Source organism: Clytia hemisphaerica, unplaced genomic scaffold (assembly GCF_902728285.1).
Source record: "Clytia hemisphaerica strain Z4C2 unplaced genomic scaffold, Clytia hemisphaerica genome assembly, whole genome shotgun sequence".
NCBI lineage: Eukaryota > Metazoa > Cnidaria > Hydrozoa > Leptothecata > Clytiidae > Clytia > Clytia hemisphaerica.
Genome location: NW_027104338.1, coordinates 2,304,738 through 2,327,604, shown reverse-complemented (window position 1 = coordinate 2,327,604; position 22,867 = coordinate 2,304,738). Strand labels below are relative to the sequence as shown.

General features: G+C 35.4%; 2 protein-coding genes across 3 annotated transcripts in view; one reads left to right on the top strand and one right to left on the bottom strand.

Moving 5' to 3' along the window:
• Nucleotides 1-175: 175 nt before the first annotated feature.
• Nucleotides 176-4,799, bottom strand: LOC136817922 (chymotrypsin B-like). The gene is made up of 5 exons (XM_067074265.1): nucleotides 4,665-4,799; nucleotides 3,724-3,991; nucleotides 2,259-2,440; nucleotides 1,868-1,975; nucleotides 176-471 (listed from the first exon to the last, which is right to left on the bottom strand). The coding sequence occupies exons 1-5, from the start codon at nucleotides 4,699-4,701 to the stop codon at nucleotides 221-223; spliced, it is 846 nt and encodes a 281-aa protein (XP_066930366.1). The 5' UTR covers nucleotides 4,702-4,799; the 3' UTR covers nucleotides 176-220.
• A 3,216-nt stretch (nucleotides 4,800-8,015) lies between these two features.
• LOC136817838 (ubiquitin-associated protein 2-like) overlaps nucleotides 8,016-22,867 on the top strand; it is a 48,625-nt gene continuing 33,773 nt past the window's right edge. For both annotated transcript variants that reach the window (XM_067074172.1, XM_067074171.1), the window contains exon 1: nucleotides 8,016-8,055. The gene's annotated coding sequence lies outside the window, so the exon portion shown is untranslated. The remainder of the gene's footprint in view (nucleotides 8,056-22,867) is intronic.

The window sequence follows — 22,867 nt, the reverse complement described above, 5'->3', positions numbered from 1 at the left end:
AGTTCCTAACGCTTAACTAGTTGTTGAGTTTCGTATGTCAGATCTTTCGAACTGAATTCCTGTGCAATATATCTCGTAGCTCGACAATTTTTTTAATACGTGTGGACAAAACTTTTTAAGTAGGAATGGAAAACAAATTTTGTGATAAATTATGTATTAATGTTTTTAATCTGGGTCTTCTTTTCAAATTGTGCTTTGTAAAATATAATTTACCGATCTCTTAATATTTATCAGGATATAAAATTGAGCTTATCCATCCGCCATATTGGTCAACACGTGCAAAAACACCATAGTAACCATCCGCACATTGTGGATGGCCCCAGCTGACCACCCCTTGTACAACAAAACGACCGTCACTTTCACTGCAAACCAACGGCCCGCCGCTGTCGCCATGGCAACTAGCTTTTCCATCTCCACCTGCACATAACATATTGTCAGTCACTCCACCATTTAAATTGACTTGATTCATTTCTAAAAAGGAATATATTTGTGATGTTTAAGGGCTCTGACCATAGTCGGAAAATTGATTTTAGTATTTGAACATAAAAGTTATGTTTTAGGTTCTTTAACACTTTTAACAAAGAATTGCCTTTATAAATTGCTTTTTAATCAAATCCCTTCAGAGTAATTAAGAATTTAATTGCAGAAATGACGTTATGAACTTTAAAAAGACGTTAATAATATGTTGCATCACCTTATTTTATAAAAAGTGCTAAGTTTTAATGGGTAATTAACCTTTTTGTTTTAAAATTTCTTTACACTGTCCGCAAAGAATTGAACTATTTTAAATTTTTCTAAAATGATGTGTCAAAAGTTATGACTGTTTTTTTAAGCAAAATCCAGATGAAAAATTGATGAAAAACCACTATTTTGAAGATTTCGAGACGAAGAAGCATTTACAAAAATTTTCCGCAAAAATTTTTATTGTTTGGTAAAAGATACACCATCTACTGCCAAAATTTTTTCAAAATGTTTTTTCTTCGCCGAAACTAAGCTCTTCAAAGTTGAAATACTCTTCCTCGCAAAAGTCTTCATTTTCTTCTTCATCAAATTTTTTCATTGCAATTTTTGAATTTTCAGATTCAGGAATAGTTTGTCTAACAGAAAATGTATAACATGCCATAGTTTTGTTGGTTACATCAATCAGAAAACACATTTTAAACACGGCAATTATGAAAAATTCACTATGGTCAGAGCCCTTAAGGCAAGAATGGGGCTATACACAAGACTTCGCGTGAGTGTCGCTTATAGATACTTATGAAGAAAACCGTGAGACACGTCACATAATTTCCTATAGATAAAACGTATTTGATGTTTTAGGGATAAAACGTATTTGATGTTTTAGGGCACGTGTTATCTGTATCTGGGAACCCTTCCCACTGGAAAAATTGGCCAAAATATCGTCCCGGTGCAAAATATACTCTAATTTTTTTTCCCACTGAAAATAACCAGATAAGCAAATACCCACTGCAAAATATTGTGCTATTTTTTCCATCTTCACTGAATTTTCTGGCTAGAAAACAAAATAGAGTTCAAATCCCCAGCTATAAAAAAACATGGGAATATCAATCCCCATCGTGTTTTGGTCCATTATTTTTATCCCCAGTGGGTGATACGTGGGCTGATAAAATTCCACCTGATCTGTGATGGGATGTCTGTATGAAGATGGCAGGCTCAGTATATTTATTCATAGGTATGCTGTAGTTGAAAAGTCTCTCCGTTCTAAGTGAACAAAGCTTCATTCAATCAATCTTTATCAAAAACTATTTTTGTAGACGAATCTTGAAAGATATCTAGAAGATTTCGTTAAATATTCGCCTTGTAGGTGAGGAAGATTGGTTTTAAAGAATCTAAACGAAAATCTCACTTTTTGCACATTCAGCATTTGTGATGATAGGAACATCTCCATGAAGTAAATATCTTGTTGCCAATGTCGATGACTTCAATCCCCAGCCTGATACAAAACAGTTTCGACCTACGGTGAGAGAAAGCAAATAATTTTACTATTGTAATGTAATAATTGATCTAGTTATACTATTTTATGCTTGTGAAAATGTGGATTATCTCTTGCTTTCTAAGGCTTGGGAAGAACGCTTGTACCGGGATTGCGTGTTACTGCGTGGAAGTAAGCTGCGGCGAAATACAACGACGTGGTTTCACTAGTCTACTATTGACGGAGTCCGACAGTTACTTTGAATTATAGAAAGTTCGGTTAATAGATGTTGAAACGTTCGAATAAACGAGAGCACAATGTATACCTGCGAGAACTGGTTTCGGAGAAACAGCGTTCGGTGGAATACACGCAATATTTACTTTATCAGTTAAAACAGCTGGTTTATTCAATTTGATGAGTGCGATATCGTTATCATATGTACGTCTATTGAACATTGGATGGATCTTCAATTCACTTCCCATCAAAATTTGTTCGTTTGGTCCCTTCCTAAAAATACAATAGTAGAGGTTATGTTTGCCTGGCAAGTGAAAGCCACGGGTATGTGCTGACCCTTGGGTACCTTTTTATAACCTGGTCCCTAATTGAAAAGGGTTTGAAAAGTCTGAAATTAAATCTCAGTTCCAAAAAGTCGAAAAAACAGGGAAATTTCAACTGATTGGAATTTGATCAAATTACTAGTCAAAATTAGTCCTATCAAGGGTCTTAAATTTCACAATATTTTCTCATTTTCCATTCTTTTAGTCCCCTTAGCAGGGGATCATTCAAAGGTCGAAAGTCAAACAACGTGTACACTCCAGTTCGATAGGTCTAGGTGATTGAGACTTGTTGCTGGTATTCTCAAACGCGGATTCGTACTCTTTTCAAACTGTTACTATATACTACAATCATGGACAAAATATTTGAGACAAAAGGGATTTCCCGGCGAAATTTTAAATAACACCACAAATGATTTTAAGCGCGTTAAACTACATCTGGAAAGTAGAGTTTTAACTCTGAGTTTTAACATGAGACTTAAAACTTAGGATCTTAGGATCTCAGGATTTAAAAGCTCAAATTTGCTCGAATAAGACTTCTTGGAATATAGCGTAGAAGCCACCGAACCCCTCTTAAATCGAAATATTCAATGGAAGAAAATGGAAGTGCTAAAATAGCAATTCTCGCCCGAACTTTTTATTCTTTTTACTTTTTATTCAGAAAAACGTTAAAATACACTAAAATGTCAATATATTTTGACCATGATTGTACTGTTGTTTTTGAGGGGTTAAGGTTAATACTTAAGTTGTAAATTGCTGACCTCGCTCTTCGTGCAGGTATTTTAAAAAACACGAACCCGTTAGGAGATAGCAGTAGTCTAGATCAGATTACGAGACACACACAAGCCTTCTTAGAAAACTAATTCCGCTCGCCATAACTTATCAGTCTAAATACAATTTCTCTTGAATATATTACGAAATTTGGAGTAATGGGATGAAAATAAGTTGTGCACGCTTGTCGTATAAATTATACAATACAGTACACGTTTTTTTATAAGAACAAACTATATAAGAACATAAGGCTTCGATGGCCAAAGTGTTAAAAGCATGTTTAGAACATTTTAAGACTCTAAAACACTCGATTTCTTAAGAAAATGGACAAAAATACTATAAAAATGGCGAAAATAAAAACATGTTAAGCTTAAGAACATTTTAGGCTTAAAACTCAAAAAGTTAAGAACATCCAAAGGCTTCAAAAATTGTTGATGTTTTAATAAAAAAAAGGTGTATACTTACGTTTGTAGGTCATGTTTCCCAAGTGTGATTTGATAATGAAACGGTACTCTATAGTCCATCAAACAATGAGCGGCAGTCAAAACATACATCGGATGAATCAACGTACCCCCGCAATGGTGTTGCTCACCAAAAACTGTCCGTTTGATTTGTGCTTGCCAAGGCCATTGTCCTTCTTGTGACGTCACACCATTGATGACACGTGATTGGCTAATAGTCACATGACCGCAAGTTTGAGCGTTGCATCCGTTGTGCTTGTGTGATAAGATTGCTGTAGAGTGATTTGATATGCAGTTAAGAAAACTGATAAAATACAATTTAATTTTAATGTTAAACCTACCGCGACCTATTAATTTTCAGGCGAGCATTTTTTGACTACTCCTCTACTTGATTCGATTAAGTGAAATTAGTTCTTTCATTCTTTATAATCTCTTAAAGATCTAATTTTCAATCGCTTTCTAAACACCAGAGAATGACTCAAACCCCGACCTAATCATTTCTTTCTCCGAACCTCGTCCTGCCCTGTATATCTTAGGCATTATTTTCGTAACTGATGGACGTCAGAGAATCATCCCTGGCGCTCAATAAGCAACAAAAAGCCGGTAACACGAAGGGAACGGGTGCTGTAATGCACTTTTTTAAATGAGAATACACTCTTCTCGAGATGCATAAATTTATTGTTGTCCTCGTTTTCAAACAGATTTCATTGCTATAAAATTACATATTCACAATGATAATTGTGTTGTTTACACCTCATGAGACATTTTGAATTTCAAGTACTTTTGTTTTAGAGTTAATGTTTGCCTTTTGGGAATTTAAATTGGTTTAAATGTATAATTTCATAGCAATGAAATCTGTTTGAAAACGAGGACATCAATAAATTTATGCATCTCTAGAAGAGTGTATTCAGTGCAGTAATTTAAGATTTAACAACGAACACTTACTTGCTAAAATGAAAATTGCAAAATTAGCTGTAGGCATTTCTTCTTTCTTATCTTTTTACCGAGACGTGATCGTTCTTTCAATGTTCCTTATAATGGTTCGTAATCTACTTTTATTACTCCCACTTTTCCTCAAATTTGACACAATACCATTTTCCTAATGAAATTCGATATGAAAAAAAATGAATTGTTGATTTTACTGATATTCTTGAGAAAAATAAGTAATTTTTTTGGTCAATTCTTTTTATAAGTAAATTTCGTTCAATGTTTATCATTTCTATTCAATAATTTCTTGATCCAGCTGAATAAATAAGTCTTCTAAAAAATATGAAATTTAAAGAGCAAATATTCACTTTTGCAGGAATCGGGCGTGTAATACATAGAAAAGAGGGTAGGGGGTTATTATTAGCGAGTTTTGAAACGATCGGGAAAAACCCGAGGACATGTCGATTTACCGTCATCCTCATTTAGTCAGGATAGACAAATTAGAACCTTACCGTCTCTGTCGCGTCGCAGAAAAATACACATACATAAACTCGGAACCTTATCGGGGAAAAAGTGTCGGAGTTTTATTTAGTCGGGGTCTTTTCGTCACCTAGAGGCATTTTCGTCACTTTCCCCCGACCAAAATTTCAAATTCGTCTATTTTCCCCGACCAAGTTTACAATTTAGTCACTTCAAACCGACTAAATTGTTCAAATGAAATGGTTTCCTTCACTAGCTCGAAAATAGATCCTGTAATTCAACGTAGAAAGCACTAATTTCGGTTGATAAAGACATAAAAAAATTGGATTTGTATTTTGGGTGGGAAAAAAAATGGGGTAAAAGTTTTGGTCGGGGATGAAAAAAATCGGGTAAAAATTTTGGTCGGGTGATAAAATATCGGGGGAAAATTTCGTCACCCCTCAAAAGTTTTGTCACTTTCCCCCGACATTTTTTCCCTCGATAAGGTAATTATAGCGAAGGTAAGTAGAAAAGCCCCCCCCCCCCAGCGGGCCTTCAATTCACGCAATCACAGAAATTTTTTTCCCAGATTCACGCATTCATTCACGCAATGCTTTTTTCGCAAGTCACGCATTTTTTGTTCACGCGAAGCTTTCCAATTCACGCATTCGCGCATTTTTTTTACTTTTCACGCATTCACGCACTCACGCAAATCGCTGGTGGCGTAGAAGCTATCCATGACGTACATAATTTATGACGTGGAGTAGATACTGGATCCGACTGCTCGACCTATTGCGAGGAGACGGGTTAGAGGTATGTCCGAGCCAAAAATCGAACCCCTTGTCTTTGACATTTTTGGTTGAGACCCTTTTTGAGAGGTTTTTCGTCAAAAATTAGGGCGATTTTTATTACAATCTGATTTAAAATTTTCTTTCTGGGCCCGGTAATAAGTTTTCAGCCCGAAAAATGGTATTCTTGATATGCGTAATTCGAGATGACGTCATATTTTTTAACGGAAGCACCCTGGTTTTTGACCTCTGTGTTTCTATTTTTAGTAACAGAGAGAGGTCAAATCCACTGACCTTTATATAACCCTGGACCAAACAATATCTGCCATCTTTGATTGGAGTTTTTTTAGAATTGGTACCCAAGGAGAAGCCATTGCAATGTTAAAAATTAACGTCTAACGTCGCTACATCATCAAAAGAATTTGAGGAAAAGTAGACCTAGCGCTCTCGATGCATTTACACCGCTATCGAGTAGTGCCGACATTAGGGTACCAATTTTCAAAAAACTCCGATCAAAGATTTTGCTTGGCTGGGATTGAGAAGCTTTGTCCAGGGTATATAAAGGTCAGTGGTCAAATCCCGGCTTTTTCAGGGTGTTTTTGCTAGAAAAATGACTTACGCATAATCAAGAATACACTTTCGTTTTCAACAATTACGTCATTTATTGACCGGGTGCCAAATTTGTCAAAATGACGTCTTCTTTCACTTTGGAAAAGCAGGAGAAGTGTCTAGAACAAAGATTTGAAAGAGAACCAAACACCAAATCAATAAGTACAACACAAAATAGATACGACATAGATGATAGAGCTTTTTTGTTGCACCAAACTGAAAGAGAGGTAAACTAAATTTCATTACTCTCAGGTGCCAATGACCTCCTTGCAACTGTTTGGCTCATGTTTGTGTTTGTCGTGACTTGTGTCGCCCGTGTTGTTTGATTACCTTTGATTACCTTTGATGTGTTTCAGCAAATTCTCTGCTCACTCAACCCTTGGGGTCCGGTGTTTGACCATTTCAACAATTGAATTCGAGTCAGCCATCCTGTAAGGCAGGGAGCAGTGGCTGGTCTGGTCGGGAACATCTTGGAGAAATTGATCAAGTTGTTTTTTGAAATGTTTGTATTTAATGGATTTAATTTTTTCCTTTTTTAATCACAATCTGTCAATTTTTGCCTAGACCTTATATTTTTAGCTGAGGACTTTGAATCACACATTAACAGACATTCTTCTAAAAGATTTAGGAATTCCTTATGTGTTGTGTCAACTTCAGCATTGTATTGTTGGGAAATACAGAAGTTAAAATAGTATTTTGGGGGTGTACAATCTGGGGCGGTACTTGGGATAAGGCCTAATTTAGGGCCAGGAAGCGGTAAAAACAATAAAGTAAAGTAAAGACAAGAAAGCATCTTATAAATAAATATTATAATCATTAGACAGACGATTAGAACAATAAAAGATGGAATTACTTACAATAATCCAAAAAGAAATATTTACAGAACTTAAACAAAAGCCTTTTAGAAACTTGTTCTTAAAGACATTCCATATTCTGTTTTAATGACATTAAAAAATTCCACCAAGACAGAGTACACACATCAAACTTTCAAAACACGCAAACTGAAAGCAGTAATTATGACGTCACACATTCAGATTCAGCGAGTTCAGATCAATGTTTTGATTTGATCGTTTGGCGGTTCTATTCCCAGGAGAATAAATTTTTACCGTCAGCCGAATAAGGATTATTTTTGTACCTTCACAAATGATTTTTCAGCTTGAGTTTATGTCTAATGTTATGGTTTTTTGAAGTGCTTGTTCTAAGAGATGATCCAGACCCGATCAATCGAACTTGTCGAACCAATTGAACAATCGAACTAATTGAACTCCATCGAACGATTAAAGTTCGATCAAAAAAATTAATCGAACTCTAACTCTAAGATTTTTTAAAAGATTGTGAGTGTTCGATTAAAAAAGTTCGATCAATGGGTTTTGGTTCGATCAGTTCGATAAACCAATTTTGTTCGACAAGTTTGTGCTGCTCCGTCACCGTATATTAGCTTTTTTCAAAGCCAAACTCGGAATGTAAATCGGGAAATTACTTCTGATAACGGATTACACATTTTTCCTGTAGACAGATAAAAAAATTCACTCCATTAAGAATTAGTGAATAAGGCAAAACCATGGGGAACCTGGTGGAGCCGTATTTTTAGATACAAACAAATGAGAAAAATAAAATGACAAGATAAAGAAGACAAAAACGGTGAACACTGTAAAATCCGTGAAACCTTGTGTTTTAAAATACCAGTGCTACCCGCTTGTTTCAAGTGGCCGTAACGGAACTTGTTGGGAAACTGGTTGGTTTTTGTCACTGTGGAAAGTTTGTCACATCTTCTCATTCTGACAAAGAAGGATTGATATTCACAGCATTTGACCTAGGATCAGCTACACATGACAAGAGAACACCTGGGTTCCCATGTGTAGCTGAGCAGGTACCGATCCTTTATTTTATCGATTGTTTCACTTCTCAAGACACTTCAATCTTTCATTGAAAGGAAGTACCTTTTTCCTATTACTTTACTGTTTTGGTTCTCCTGCACTCGCACCATGACGGAGAACACCCCTGAAAGTGTTAGCGAAACAGAAAAGCTATCTCAAGTTGAAGAAAATCAGTCAGAAATAGAAGACTTAATTGCTGAATTATGTCTGAATACTTCATCTAAAGCAGTGAAATCTTGTGTGCGAAAGTATCAATTTGGCAAAAGTGTAGCACAGATTGAAAAGGACATATACAAAGAGAAGGTTGAATTGCTGAAAGAGACTGCAGAATTTTTAAAATACAGCATTTCGAGGATAAAACAAAGAAGGCGTTATCACACCTGATAACCTGTAAAATCCAAAACCTTCTTCCAGACAATTGTTCAGTTTGCAAAAGAAGGTATCGTATCAGCCTTCATGACTGTCCGATTCTCGAATGTGCCATTTGTGGCCAAGGGGTCCACAAACCTTGTTGGTTAAATCTTGCATCAATTGCTACAAATGATTTCAACCAACCTGTAGATGCGGATGTTTTCAAAACCTTGGTCAACCCTCTAAATCTACCAGGAATGTTTTACATTTGCGATCCCTGTAAAGTTACTACCATTCCAAGTGATGAAGAAGGGAATAGTAAGCGTAAAAAACGTACAAAAAGTACATCCCAAACTCAGAACAACCATCATCCAATAAATACTGAAGCTCAGGATACAACCCTTACAGTCACAACCGATTCAACAACTGATGTTGATGTTGTCGACATTGACCAGTCATCTGATTATAATTTCTCTGCTGGTAAACAAAGTGAAGATGACGAAACCAACAAAACAAGAAGAGGCGAAATCAAAGATAATGAAAAGAAATCCCAAATCTGCAAATTTTACAAAAGTGGAACATGCAAGCATGGCCTAAAAGGAAAGGAATGCAACTACACTCACCCTAAAATGTGTCGCAAGTTCACACAACATGGAACAAGGCAACCAAGAGGATGTAACCTTGGAACTAAATGCAAGGACTTTCATCCAAAAATGTGTTTAGATTCCCTTCGGAAAGGAGAATGCTTTTCAGAATCCTGTCGTTTTGCTCATGTAAAAGGAACAAAAAGACAACCTCCAACTGTGAAAAGTAGTGTAGCGCACAATAACAAACAATCAAACAATAACAAACAAGAGCCTGGTCATTTTTTTAGATGTGATTCGTCTGTTGAAGGAAGAAATTCTGGAAACACTGGGACAGAAAATCCAAGACATTCAATTTCAAGTACAAAACCTACAACAGACTCATCAATTACCTCAACAACAGACTCACAACAAATACCTCCACAACAGACTCACCAAATACCTCCACAACAGACTCATCTGATACCCCCACAAGGACTACCGCTGAGACCACCATTCCAAATCCCTCAACTACCATTCAACCCAATGCAAACATTCCAGTAGTGAATAGCTTTGCATTTTTTAACATACAAGGGCTTTGTCCACAAACAGTACCCAGCAAAGTTCCCTTTATTAAAGATAATGTTTGTAATGAAAACCAACTTTTTGTTGGATTGTCAGAAACTTGGTTATATAACCATAAAGACGCAGAACTTAAAGTAGAAGGTTTCACTCCCTTCCGATGTGATTCAACAAGAAAGAAGAAATCTAGAGGCAGATTTACTGGTGGAGTTTGTTTTTATGTCAGGGATGATATTGCAGCTTCATGCGAAAAAATCTATTCTCACTAGTCTACCGACAACCTGACGACAAAGCAAATGGTAATCCTTCAACCGCAAATGATTTTATCATTCCTATCAATGGTGTAAAAAATGCACTTTCAAAGTTAGAAACCGTACCAAATATCATTTTTGGAGGTGATTTCAACCTTCCAAAAGCAACTTGGCCTGAGGGCCTTCCAAAATCAGGATGTACTATCAACGACCGTCTTATTCTAAACTCTTTGAATCAGTTTTGCAACGAATTCTTCATGTCACAATATATCGATTTGCCAACACACAAGGACGGAAATACATTAGACCTTGTTTTCACTAACAACGAACAAATAATACACAGCTACACAACAGTACCTGTATTGCAAAGCACATCACATCACGAAATTGTACTAGTATCAACAACTCTGAAAGTTCAAAACTCCTTTCTGGACGACGATCAACAAGAGCCACGCACAAAATTCAACACACTGAATTATTTTGCTGATGACATTGATTGGGAAACTATTAAAGATGATCTCAAATATGTCAACTGGCTAAGTGAGTTCGATACTGAAGACCCAGATGTTATTTTGGAAACCTTCAACAACATATGCTACAGAATATGCGAAAGCAGAGTTCCCGTGAAGGCCAAGACCACACATCAAAAACGAAATCAAAAGCTGAGAGATACCGTCACTCTCTTACAAAAAGAAGAAGAAAAATTACAAAAAAACTTTTACACACCAACTCCAAATCCAAGAAAGACAAGATAAAAGATGAACTTTTACAAATTGAGAAAAAACTTCAAAAATCTTTTAATGAGTCAAAGCGTCACGTGGAAAGCAAAGTGATTGACTCAATTAAAAAGAATTCAAAATATTTCTTTACCTATGCAAAAAAGAAATCGAAAATTCGGTCTAATATCGGACCCCTATTGAATTGCAATGAAGAACTTACACAAAGAAGCAAAGAAATGGCTGATCTCTTAGCCGACCAATATGCTAAAGTGTTCAGTAAACCAAAGCAACCACAACCACAACCTAACCAAGACAGAACAAACGTCAAGATTGATGAAATTAACATAACAGAAGACTCCATCGTTAAAGCAATAAATGAGCTGTCTCCATCATCTTCTGCAGGACCTGATGGATTTCCAGCTATGTTTCTCAAAAAATGCAAAGATGAGTTATCCGTTCCACTGTGTTTACTCTGGAAGAAAAGCCTAGAAATAGGTCTTGTTCCAACTGAACTGAAAAAATGCACCATAACACCAATTCACAAAGGAGGAAGCAGATCTCTGGCTGCCAACTACAGACCTGTTGCACTCACCTCGCATGTGATAAAAATTTTCGAGAAAATATTGAGAAATCATATTGTAAATCACATGAACAATAATGACCTTTTCAATCCAAACCAACATGGTTTCAGAAGTGGGAGATCCTGCCTTAGTCAGCTTCTCGAGCAACACGACCTCATTCTTGACATATTAGATGAGGGTTTGAATGCAGATGTTGTTTACCTTGATTTCTCAAAGGCTTTCGACAAAGTCGATCATGCAGTTGTACTTGGGAAATTAAAGCAATTGGGTATATCCGGACCAATCCACAGATGGATTGAATCATTCCTTACTGAAAGATATCAAATAGTAATAGTAAATGGTGTCAAGTCCAAAGCCCAGAAAGTAATTTCAGGAGTCCCTCAAGGCAGTGTATTGGGACCTCTTATATTTCTAATATTGATTGGTGACATTGATGAAAAAGTACTGTACTGTATATTGAAATCATTTGCTGATGATACACGTGCCACCAAATCAATCAAAAACACAAAGGATGTTGAAATTCTTCAAAAAGAACTAGAAAAAGTCTATGACTGGACTGAAGAAAACAACATGAAACTAAATGACACAAAGTTTTGAACTTCTACGCTATGGTCCAGATGGAAGAAATAAAAAACCAAACTCACTACAAATCCCCTTCAGGAGAAAATATCGAAAGGAAGAAATTTGTGAAGGACCTGGGAGTACTAATGTCAGATGATGCTGTCTTTACACATCAAATAAATTCAGTCATTGAGAAAGCAAAAAACTTGATTTCCTGGATTCTGCGGACTTTCTCTTCGCGTTTACCCCAACTAATGATTACTCTTTACAAATCATTGGTTATTCCAGTCATTGAATATTGTGCTCAGTCCTATGGAGTCCAAGTGCTGTCAGTTCTACCCAAAGATTAGAAGAAATCCAAAAATCATTTCTCAAAAGAATAACTGGCACTCCAAAAAACTATTGGGATTGTCTGAAAAAGCTAAACTTTACTCACTTCAAAGAAGAAGGGAGAGATATCGGATCCTGTATACATGGAAAATAGCTGAAAATCTGGTTCCAAACATCAACAATAAATTTCAATTCAAGGAACTCCCAAGATTGGGAAGGATGTGTGTTCGCACCCATAGTTCAAAACTACATGATAGCACGCTTGTTGTGCAAGGTGCTAAATTATTCAATTCAATGCCCAAGAGTATTAGAGATATGAAGAATGTTACAGTCGAAAAGTTCAAAAACTCTCTAGACAGACACCTCAGTTCGATCCCAGACGAGCCACAGATTCATGGTTACACAGGGTGCAGGAGAGCCGACTCTAACTCCATTCTTGACATGAAAACTGTTTAGCTGCTGACATCCTTCCTTATTCAGGTTTGATGGATGCAGCATTGTGGTGTGAAGCAGAAAGTTTCTTGCCAGAGCATGAAGCTCGAAGACAACCAAAAGTAACCAAAAGTAAGTATCCTTTTAGCGCCAGAGGCGGTTTGTTGGGGCGTAGTATTCCGCCACTCGGCCGCGCGAAAACGCAACAGAGGGGCTACGGACTTTATTCCGGATAGACAAATATCCGGGTACAATAAACGTCAAGCTGTTAATAGACCTTTTTTCAAAGAGAACGTCCTGTTGAATAATTATGTAGTCCAGCCATAAAAACAATGATAGAGCCATGCATAATTACTGTATCATGCATATTGTAATAATTATGCATGGTTTTATCATTGTTTTTCTGCTGGACTACATAATTATTCAACAGGGTGGCCTCTTTGAAAAAAGGTCTATTCCGGGAACTGTCGAAATGGCAGTCGCGTGCCAGGATAAAGTTTTTGCAAGCGAGGGATGGAAGATATATGAGGATTTAATATCATCGAACTAATTGAACTTTTCATACTGACCGACAGACCGAACTAATCGAACTGCTACCGAAGAGTCGTTTAATATTGACATGATGCGTATTGTTATTTCGACATAGCTGTAGGCTGGTCTTCGAAATAAAAAATCAAACATAAACAAATACATACCAAAGTTATCAATCAATCACTAAATTGTACTCTCCCTATCACGTCACAGATTGTTGAAATGCAAGAAACGTGAAGGGGTTTTTTTTCGAAAAGAAAACTTTAACGATGTAGTCACTAAAAACTAATTAGCATTCAACAGAACGAAGATATCCAAATCAAAACAACATTTTGCACGCGAGGAATTTTTTAGTAGACCTTTTTACCGTGAACCGAAAATTATAAAAAGAACCAGATGGTCCTGAGTTCATTCAAATGCTCGCTTCAATAACTTCAAAGATTGATACCATTAGCGACTGCACCCCAGACATTTATATTTGTGGAGACTTCAATATTCCACACACATTGATCAACGATACGTACACACAAACAAAAAGCTGTGATAATCAGCTTATATATATTTTAACAGATTTTATGATACACCTAAACTTAAATCAGACAATTCATAAACCAACACATAAAGACGGAAATATTTTAGACTTTTTACTAACAAACAATCCAGATATGGTCTTCGACTACCAAGTCACTCCTACCATTCATTCAGATCACCATATGGTCCAAGTTGCAACCCATATGACTTTCGACAAAACTTGTAAAAATTTTACCAAGAAAACCTCACACAACAAATTTGACAATTTTAATTTTCACAGCCACAAAATTAATTGGGAAAATATTAAAAAAGATTTACTAAATATTGACTGGCATGCTATTTTAAACCCCATCTCAGACCAAGACGAACAATATGATACTTTTCTTGATAAATGCATAAACGTTATCACTGAAAATCAAGTCCCTTCAAGAATGTCAAAGAAATCAACAAAAACCATTATACCCAGAGATAGAAGAGTGCTGATGCGAAAACGCCTAAAGCTAAAGAAAAGGAAATCAACTCAAAAGATTCACCAAAAACTTATCGATATTGAATTTAAACTTCAAGAATCATACTCCAATGAAAGAAAGAACCAAGAAACAAATGCTACTTCGAAAATAAAATCCAATCCAAAATATTTTTATTTGTACGCAAAACGCTTTTCAAAACACAAACCGAAGGTTGGACCATTGAAGGATCCAAAAACCAATCAACTGACAAATGACAGTCAAAAAATGGCAAACATTCTACAAGATCAATATACCTCTGTTTTTATGGAACCACTACCCAACTATAACTTGCCAGAAATCACCGGAAATCAACCAAATCTAAGTGATATCGACTTCTCAGAACAAAATATTATAGAGGAGATCGACACTTTATCCTCCAATGCTGCAGCAGGACCTGACGGCTTCCCTGCAATTTTCTTAAAACAAGTCAAGTCACAGATTGCGGCCCCTCTCTCTCTAATCTGGAGAAATATACTTGACAAAGGCTACACACCTCAACTTTTGAAAACCAGTTTCATCACACCCATCTTTAAAAAAGGCAACCAAGGCCTACCTGAAAACTATCGACCTGTAGCATTAACTTCGCATGTAACAAAGATCTTCGAGAAGATTGTCAGAAAACAGCTACAAAATCATCTAGAAGAAAGCGACCTCTTTAACAATAATCAACATGGATTCAGGTCTGGAAGATCATGTCTTAGCCAACTTCTTTCGCACACAGAACGACTCATCCATCACATTGAAAAAGGACGTAACGTTGACGTTATTTACCTTGATTTCAGCAAGGCATTTGACCGTGTAGATCATACAATCTTACTCCATAAAATCGAGAGAAATGGTATAACTGGCAAATTACTGCAATGGATCAAATCCTTCCTTACCGGTAGGACCCAACAAGTATCTGTTGACTACATCCTCTCCAAAAAAGCAGAAGTCATTTCTGGCGTCCCCCAAGGATCAGTTCTTGGTCCACTTCTCTTCCTGATAATGATCCAAGATATTGACACTAACATCCTACATTCATTTCTATCTTCATTTGCCGACGATACACGTTTAATGAAGGAGATCTCTAATAACACTGATGTTCAATTTCTACAAAACGACCTTGATGTGGTGTATCAATGGACATCATTAAACAACATGCAGCTCAATGGCTTGAAGTTTGAACATCTTAAATACGGAAAAAATGAAGAACTGAAAGAACACTCAAGTTACCTCTCAGACACTGGTTCTCCTATCGAAACCAAGATGGACGTGAAGGATTTAGGAGTCACTCTGGATGTTAACATGACATACAGCAAACACATTACAAACCAGATCGAGAAAGTCAAAAGTATCATTGCTTGGATCCATCGAACGTTCAAAACAAGAGATTGTCAAGTAATGCTAACTCTTTGGAAGTCACTGGTACTACCATTCATTGACTATTGCTCCCAGCTGTGGTCACCTTCAAAAAGATATCTGATCCAACAACTGGAATCACTTCAAAAATCTTACCTAAATAGAATCCCTACACTTCAACATCTCAACTATTGGGAGAAGCTCAAAGAACTTAAACTATACAGCCTGGAGCGGCGCAGAGAAAGATACAGGATTATCTACACCTGGAGCATCCTAGAACAGCTTGTACCAAATTTTAACTATGCTGAAAACAAAGGTGGCATCTTCAGTTACAATAACCAGAGACTGGGTAGAAAATGTTATCTAAAAAAAGTGAACATAAGGCAAAAAAACATATGGAGAGACTCCCTGTCAGAAGAAGGTCCCAGACTATTTAATGCCCTCCCACAATCCATCCGTAACCTCAAAAACTGCTCCAAAACTAGTTTTAAACATCAATTGGACCATTTTCTCAATTCACTACCGGACGAGCCACTGCTGCCGAATTACTTTCCTCTTAGGAGAGCTGATTCAAATAGCATCAAAGTCATGGTCCATCATCGGATTTCTCAAATTGGATGATTGTTGAGACGAACAAAGAAGCCTTCAAAAAGTATTCAAAAAGTAAGTAACCCGGTTTCCTTTTGAGTTTGATGTGACCGCCATACTGGCCATCACGGCGTGCGGCTTCTTAGCGCCTAGAGCGTTTGTTTTTGATAAATAAGGAAGGGAAACACCAGGCTAAGCGCGCGAATTATTTTTATCACGTGACTTGAAGCGTAATAAAGTTGTAAAACTTTAATGATGGACACGAGAAAATTACGAGGAAGTTTGCATGCGTTTCGTGTGCTGTGTAGAACTGCTTATAATTTGGCTGTTTTTTTAATTGAAAGAATTGCAATGTTTATTGACATTGAACTTCTAGTTTGATGGATGAACTTGTTTGATAAGAATGATACCAAGAATTTCATTCAAGGTTTGTTTTGATTATTTTACAGATCTGGTGTCGACTTTAGAAGACGTATGTCGATATTAGACGATTCTACGGTATTGCTTCAAAAAAATTTTTGATTTTGTGAGTGTTCGATTAGGTTCGATTAATTTTTTTAATCGAACTTCAATCGTTCGATGGTTAGTTTGATTAGTTTGATTGTTCCATTGGTTCGACAAGTTCGATTGATCGGGTCATGGATGATGGATGAGCGAATTTGATTATTTCTAGTTTTCAAAAGAAGCAAATTTAATCTTTCTTCTACAAGATTACACTTTAATATATTGCCAATTATGCATGTAAGTTTTATATTAATACTTTCTTTTTCATATGTTTTGCATACTTTCTAAGGGAATTTCACCACGGCAATTAGGCCACTGTTATAATTTTTGCATATAATTCAATACCGTCAACTGCTCCAACTTGGGACGAGTGTACGCAACATGGGACGAGTGTACGCAACATGGGACTTGTTGATATCTGGCCTGTATTTTCACTTACTGTTAAATCTCTTTGACAACCAATTTGTTTTGATAACTCCACCAAGTTTATCAATCATACTTTCTGTCATAACATGTCACAATAACTTTCACTGATAGCGCGCCCTTTTTAACTTTTGTTTTCATTTAAAATCACCGGACGCCGAATGGAGAATTAGAGAACGCCCGCCGCCTAACCGCCTTCTGCACAATGAGATTAACAAAAAGCGAGTGTGTAACTTGTCGCGCAAGTGACGTCAAACGCTCACATTCGATGGATGAGCGCGTGTTCCACTACGGATTCTTTTCATATTTCGATTTAAAAGCCTACTCGGTGCGAAAGGGAAATCGTGTATTTTTTAATACGCGGTTCATTAAACTCAAATCAAATGACTTTGGAGGTTCCGTGAAATGGTGGTGGAATGGCCATCCCATGTTGCGTAAGATAGTCCCAAGTTGGAGCAGTTGACGGTATGGCGGATGGAAAGGCGAAAAGGTCTATTTTTCGTCCGGGATATGGTAATTCTTATAAAAAACAACGGTATTTAGGTAAAAGTCAAACGTAGACGGTATATAAAATTTTCGGACTTTAAAAAAAGCTTGTCATAGGAGTCAGCAAAAAGGTAAAAAGAACGCGAAAAACTCCCAAAAAAATATGGATCTTACACCAGGAATGGCTTTTTGAGGCTTTTTAATACAGGGAGGAGAACGTTGGGTTCATAAAGTTGAGCTAGAATGTCTGTCTGTGTGTGTATCTGTCTGTTTGTCACCTCAAAACTTTGGGGCAGGCTGGAGTCTTCAAAAATGGTTGAATTCAGCTGAAATTTTGCACGCTTGTTCTTGTTCCTTGGGTGAATCCCTTTGTTTTTTTTTCAATGATTTATCATAGCGCGAAGGGCTAGATTTGCAGCTTTAACCTTTATCCAGTAAAAAAGATTAGGTTTGGTAGCGGGAACGGTATTTTTGAAAAATTTTGAAAATTTTGGACGGGATAACAGTAATTTTCAAAAAAATGGCAGGGATGGCGGTAATTCAAAACCTCGTACACCCCCACTATATTGTAGGAAAAGATAAAAGGTAAGACTAGCCTAGTTTTTGGACCTACCCCGGTGGGGTGGAGGTCCTATAAATTAACCCATGTTCGTTCGTTCGTTAGTTAGTGTGTTAGTTACCAGCTTTTCTCGAGATTGGCTCATTAGATTTTTCTGATTAGATTTTTTTCTTGGCACAAAGGTGCATGACCTTAAACCCTCGAATGTGACGGAGCCCGATTTTCGAAAAAAAAAATTTTTGGGTAAATTTGGGCCAAAAAACGGCTTAAAAACGGGTTTTTTGGACTTTGTGAAAAATTGGATCATTAATTTTTTCTGATTTTTAGCATGAAAGTAGGGTACAATTATAGTTAAAGGATGGCTCAAGCAGATTTTTGCAAAAAAAATTTTTTGGCTCAAAAATCGCATTTTTATCTATAAGAACCACTTTTAATAAGAATACATCAATGTTCTTAGCCATATTATTATTATTATTATTTTTATTAGTTTTTTTACGATGAAAATGTCACGGTGGAGGGTAATGATTTGAGTTTTCTGTAAACACTTATTATTTTTTTGGCTGAAAAACGAATCTTTATCTATAAGAATCATTATTTATGAGCATAGATCAATATTATTTGCCAAATTGTTTTTTTATTATTATTTTTCTAACAGAAGAAAATGACACGGTAGAGTGCGACGGTTTGAGTTTTCTGGAAACCTTATTTATTAAGCTGTGCATTTTTCTGATAGTTGTTTTTATAAAGAAAAGCGCTTAATAGCTTTTTTATTTCTTTTCAAAAATCTTTTTCAATAGTGTTGATAGTTTCTCTCAATAGATATGCTTTCATTTTCTTTATTTTTTTGTATTTTGACCAGTTATGTCTTATGTGTTTCATTGTTTCAATGTTCACTGATTAGTTTGATAACTAGGTAGGTCCATAAAAGTATCGCTTGTTAATCCTGATAGGAGTTTTAGTCTAGGTTGTATACTTAAAATTGCCAAAAAATAAGAACATTTTTAAGATCAATGCTGAGCCTGAAATTACCTGGTTTCAAGCAATTTAGTTAGTAAAATTTGGGTATGATGCCTTCAAACCTCATTTACACCTTATTTACACCCTATAGATAAGAACAGGAAAAGAACATGCCAAAAATATAAGAACAGCCGAACATCAGCAAAATTTTATTTGCTCTTATAAAAAAGTGTATGATGAATGGAAAGGGAAAAGCTCAGATATGATGTCAAATCAATTTAGGTTCTTTTGGATTGCATTATATCTTCTTGCATTTTAAGGAAAATTGATTGGAAATTCCCTGATACGATCATTTTTTGAGGGCATTTTTTGAGGGCATTTTTTGCCCTTTAAAAAATGAGGGGGTCATTACACTTATGCGCAGTGCCTTATGAGTGCCTATCATGAACCCCAAACAAATATGTAATTAACTTCCGTTTCATTTCATGCTCTTTATAAAATCTATATTAGCAAAGTAAATACTGTCAACTGCTCTAACTTGGTAACTTGAGACTATCTGACAAAGCATGGGACAGCAATTTGGCCACCGTTTCACCGAACCTCCAAACTCCAAAGTCATTTGATTTGAGTTATCAAACGGCATTTTAGAAAATACACGATTTCTCTTTCTCGAGTTGGCTTTTAAATCGCAATATGAAAAAAATCTGTAGTGGAACACACACGAGTGTCTGTGCCCTCTAAGAGGAACGAAGAAGTATGATTGATAAACTTGGCGGAGTTATCAAAACAAATTTGTTGTCAATGAAATTTAACAGTAAGTGAAAATACAGGCCAGATATCAAGACCAGTCCCATGTTTCAACCAATTGTCCCAAGTTAGAGCAGTTGACGGTACTACTTATGTTTTAAAAGTTAAAAAATACGCTGGGGAATTCCCAGCTTCAGGATGTTCAAATTCGTTGTAGTTTTTATGTTTATAAACATTATTTTGGAAAAGAATAGGAGTTTAATTTTTATATGTTTTCTGAGAGAGTGATCAACAAAATAAGAAGCAGCTTTGGGTAAGCCAAGAAACTTAAAATAAAAAAAGTTTTATTAAAGTCCCTTGGGTAAACAAAGTTAAATTAGAAAGAGATTATACTTTTTAAGATACTTTTAAAATAAACATTAAATGACTTATAAAAGTGTTCATACACACTTATTGTGTCTCACATTTGAAGTGATGCAGACTGCTTTTTCTCTCTCTTTTTTAATAATTCTTTATTTTCTAATGAGGGTGCAATTATCTTTTTTCTCAAAGAACTGTCCAAGAAAAAAAGTCAATTACATTCCTTCAAGAATAAGATTGCTTATAATATTGATTATCCATATACACAAAAATTTCCAAATATTTATTAGACCTCCCACCTTGTACTCAAAGAACAAGAGCAATGGTGTCATTCAAACAATACACTCTCCTTTCTCCCCTTTCTCCCCTCTTCACTGTACATATACTATACGGGTTCCCTTAGAAACACCTAAGAAACTTTCTCTCAACGAGAACCAGTTTATATCAAATGAATTATAAAACTGGTGAATTCTCAGGCCACTTAAAGGTACCTTTCCTTAACCAACATACAAAAAAAGCTTATTTTTTAGTGCATAAGAACAAAAATGGCCTCGCCTGAACTCAAGAAGATGCTTGTGTCTGGATTGGCATTTTCTGGTGGTTTGTCTCTTTGTGTACTCATTTACAATATCAAAAGAAAAAGCAATTTTGTCAACACCTTTTCTGCCAAACTTGCTAGTACCATCTTGTTTTGTGCCATGTTTCATGAACTTATGGGTGGGTTTGTTCATTTTGTGTACCCTTATGATTGTCACCATTATATTAGTGGTTTATCTACAGGATTTGGTATCAAAGATGATAACAACGCCATGACAGCTATGGCTATGATTACATCGATTTGGGGTGGAGAAAGCATTATCATAGGTTTTGCAATGATGGTTCCATTCCTTATTGATGTTGATTTGTTTGTCACTAGGTTCTTCCTGGCGATAAGTTTCATTATGAGATCGATTACATTTGCAAATATTCATGCGGATATCATCAATGATCTTTCAAAGAATATGCCTGCTTACATAATGAATACGTACAGCTCCTGGGAGAATATACGAAAAACACCGCCAGGAAAACATCTAAATGTTATCAAGGCGGCTTTGTTATTGCTTGGATTTATCTTTTCATTGATTGGTGAACAGAAGAAGGTTGATGGAGAGAAGAAATCTAAAAAGTTGAATTGATTATATTGTTCTTTGTCAATTATATTGAAAGGGCTGGCAACGTACTATTTTTAAAGGGACTGCTAAAACGATCATGGGTTAACTTTTAAAAAGCACATTTTCAATGATAATCAAAATGCATCAAATGCACTAAAAATATTGTCACTAATTTTGGGAATAATTTATTATTAAGTATTTATTATAGGCAACAAATGCACTGATTTGTATGGATATTTTTTGAATCTATGTATTAACTATTTGTAGTCAAATAATGCACTGATTTGTATGGATATTTTTTGAATCTATGTAGTAACTATTTGTAGTCAAATAATGCACTGATTTGTATGGATATTTTTTGAATCTATGTAGTAACTATTTGTAGTCTAATAATGCAATAGATTGTATGGATATTTTTCGAATCTATGTAGTAACTATTTGTAGTCAAATAATGCACTAGTTTGTATGGATATTTTTTGAATCTATGTAGTAACTATTTGTAGTCTAATAATGCACTAGTTTGTATGGATATTTTTTGAATCTATGTATTAACTATTTGTAGTCAAATAATGCACTGATTTGTATGGATATTTTTTGAATCTATGTAGTAACTATTTGTAGTCTAATAATGCAATAGTTTGTATGGATATTTTTCGAATCTATGTAGTAACTATTTGTAGTCAAATAATGCACTAGTTTGTATGGATATTTTTTGAATCTATGTATTAACTATTTGTAGTCAAATAATGCACTGATTTGTATGGATATTTTTTGAATCTATGTATTAACTATTTGTAGTCAAATAATGCACTGATTTGTATGGATATTTTTTGAATCTATGTAGTAACTATTTGTAGTCTAATAATGCAATAGTTTGTATGGATATTTTTCGAATCTATGTAGTAACTATTTGCTGTCAAATAATGCACTAGTTTGTATGGATATTTTTTGAATCTATGTAGTAACTATTTGTAGTCTAATAATGCACTAGTTTGTATGGATATTTTTCGAATCTATGTAGTAACTATTTGTAGTCAAATAATGCACTAGTTTGTATGGATATTTTTTGAATCTATGTATTAACTATTTGTAGTCAAATAACTGCACTAGTTTGTATGGATATTTTTTGAATCTATGTTAGTCAAATAACTGCAAATAATGCACTAATTTGTATGGATATTTTTGAATCTATGTATTAACTATTTGTAGTCAAATAATGCACTAGTTTGTATGGATATTTTTGAATCTATGTATTAACTATTTGTAGTCAAATAACTGCACTAGTTTGTATGGATATTTTTTGAATCTATGTATTAACTATTTGTAGTCAAATAACTGCAAATAATGCACTAATTTGTATGGATATTTTTGAATCTATGTAGTAACTATTTGTAGTCAAATAATGCACTAGTTTGTATGGATATTTTTTGA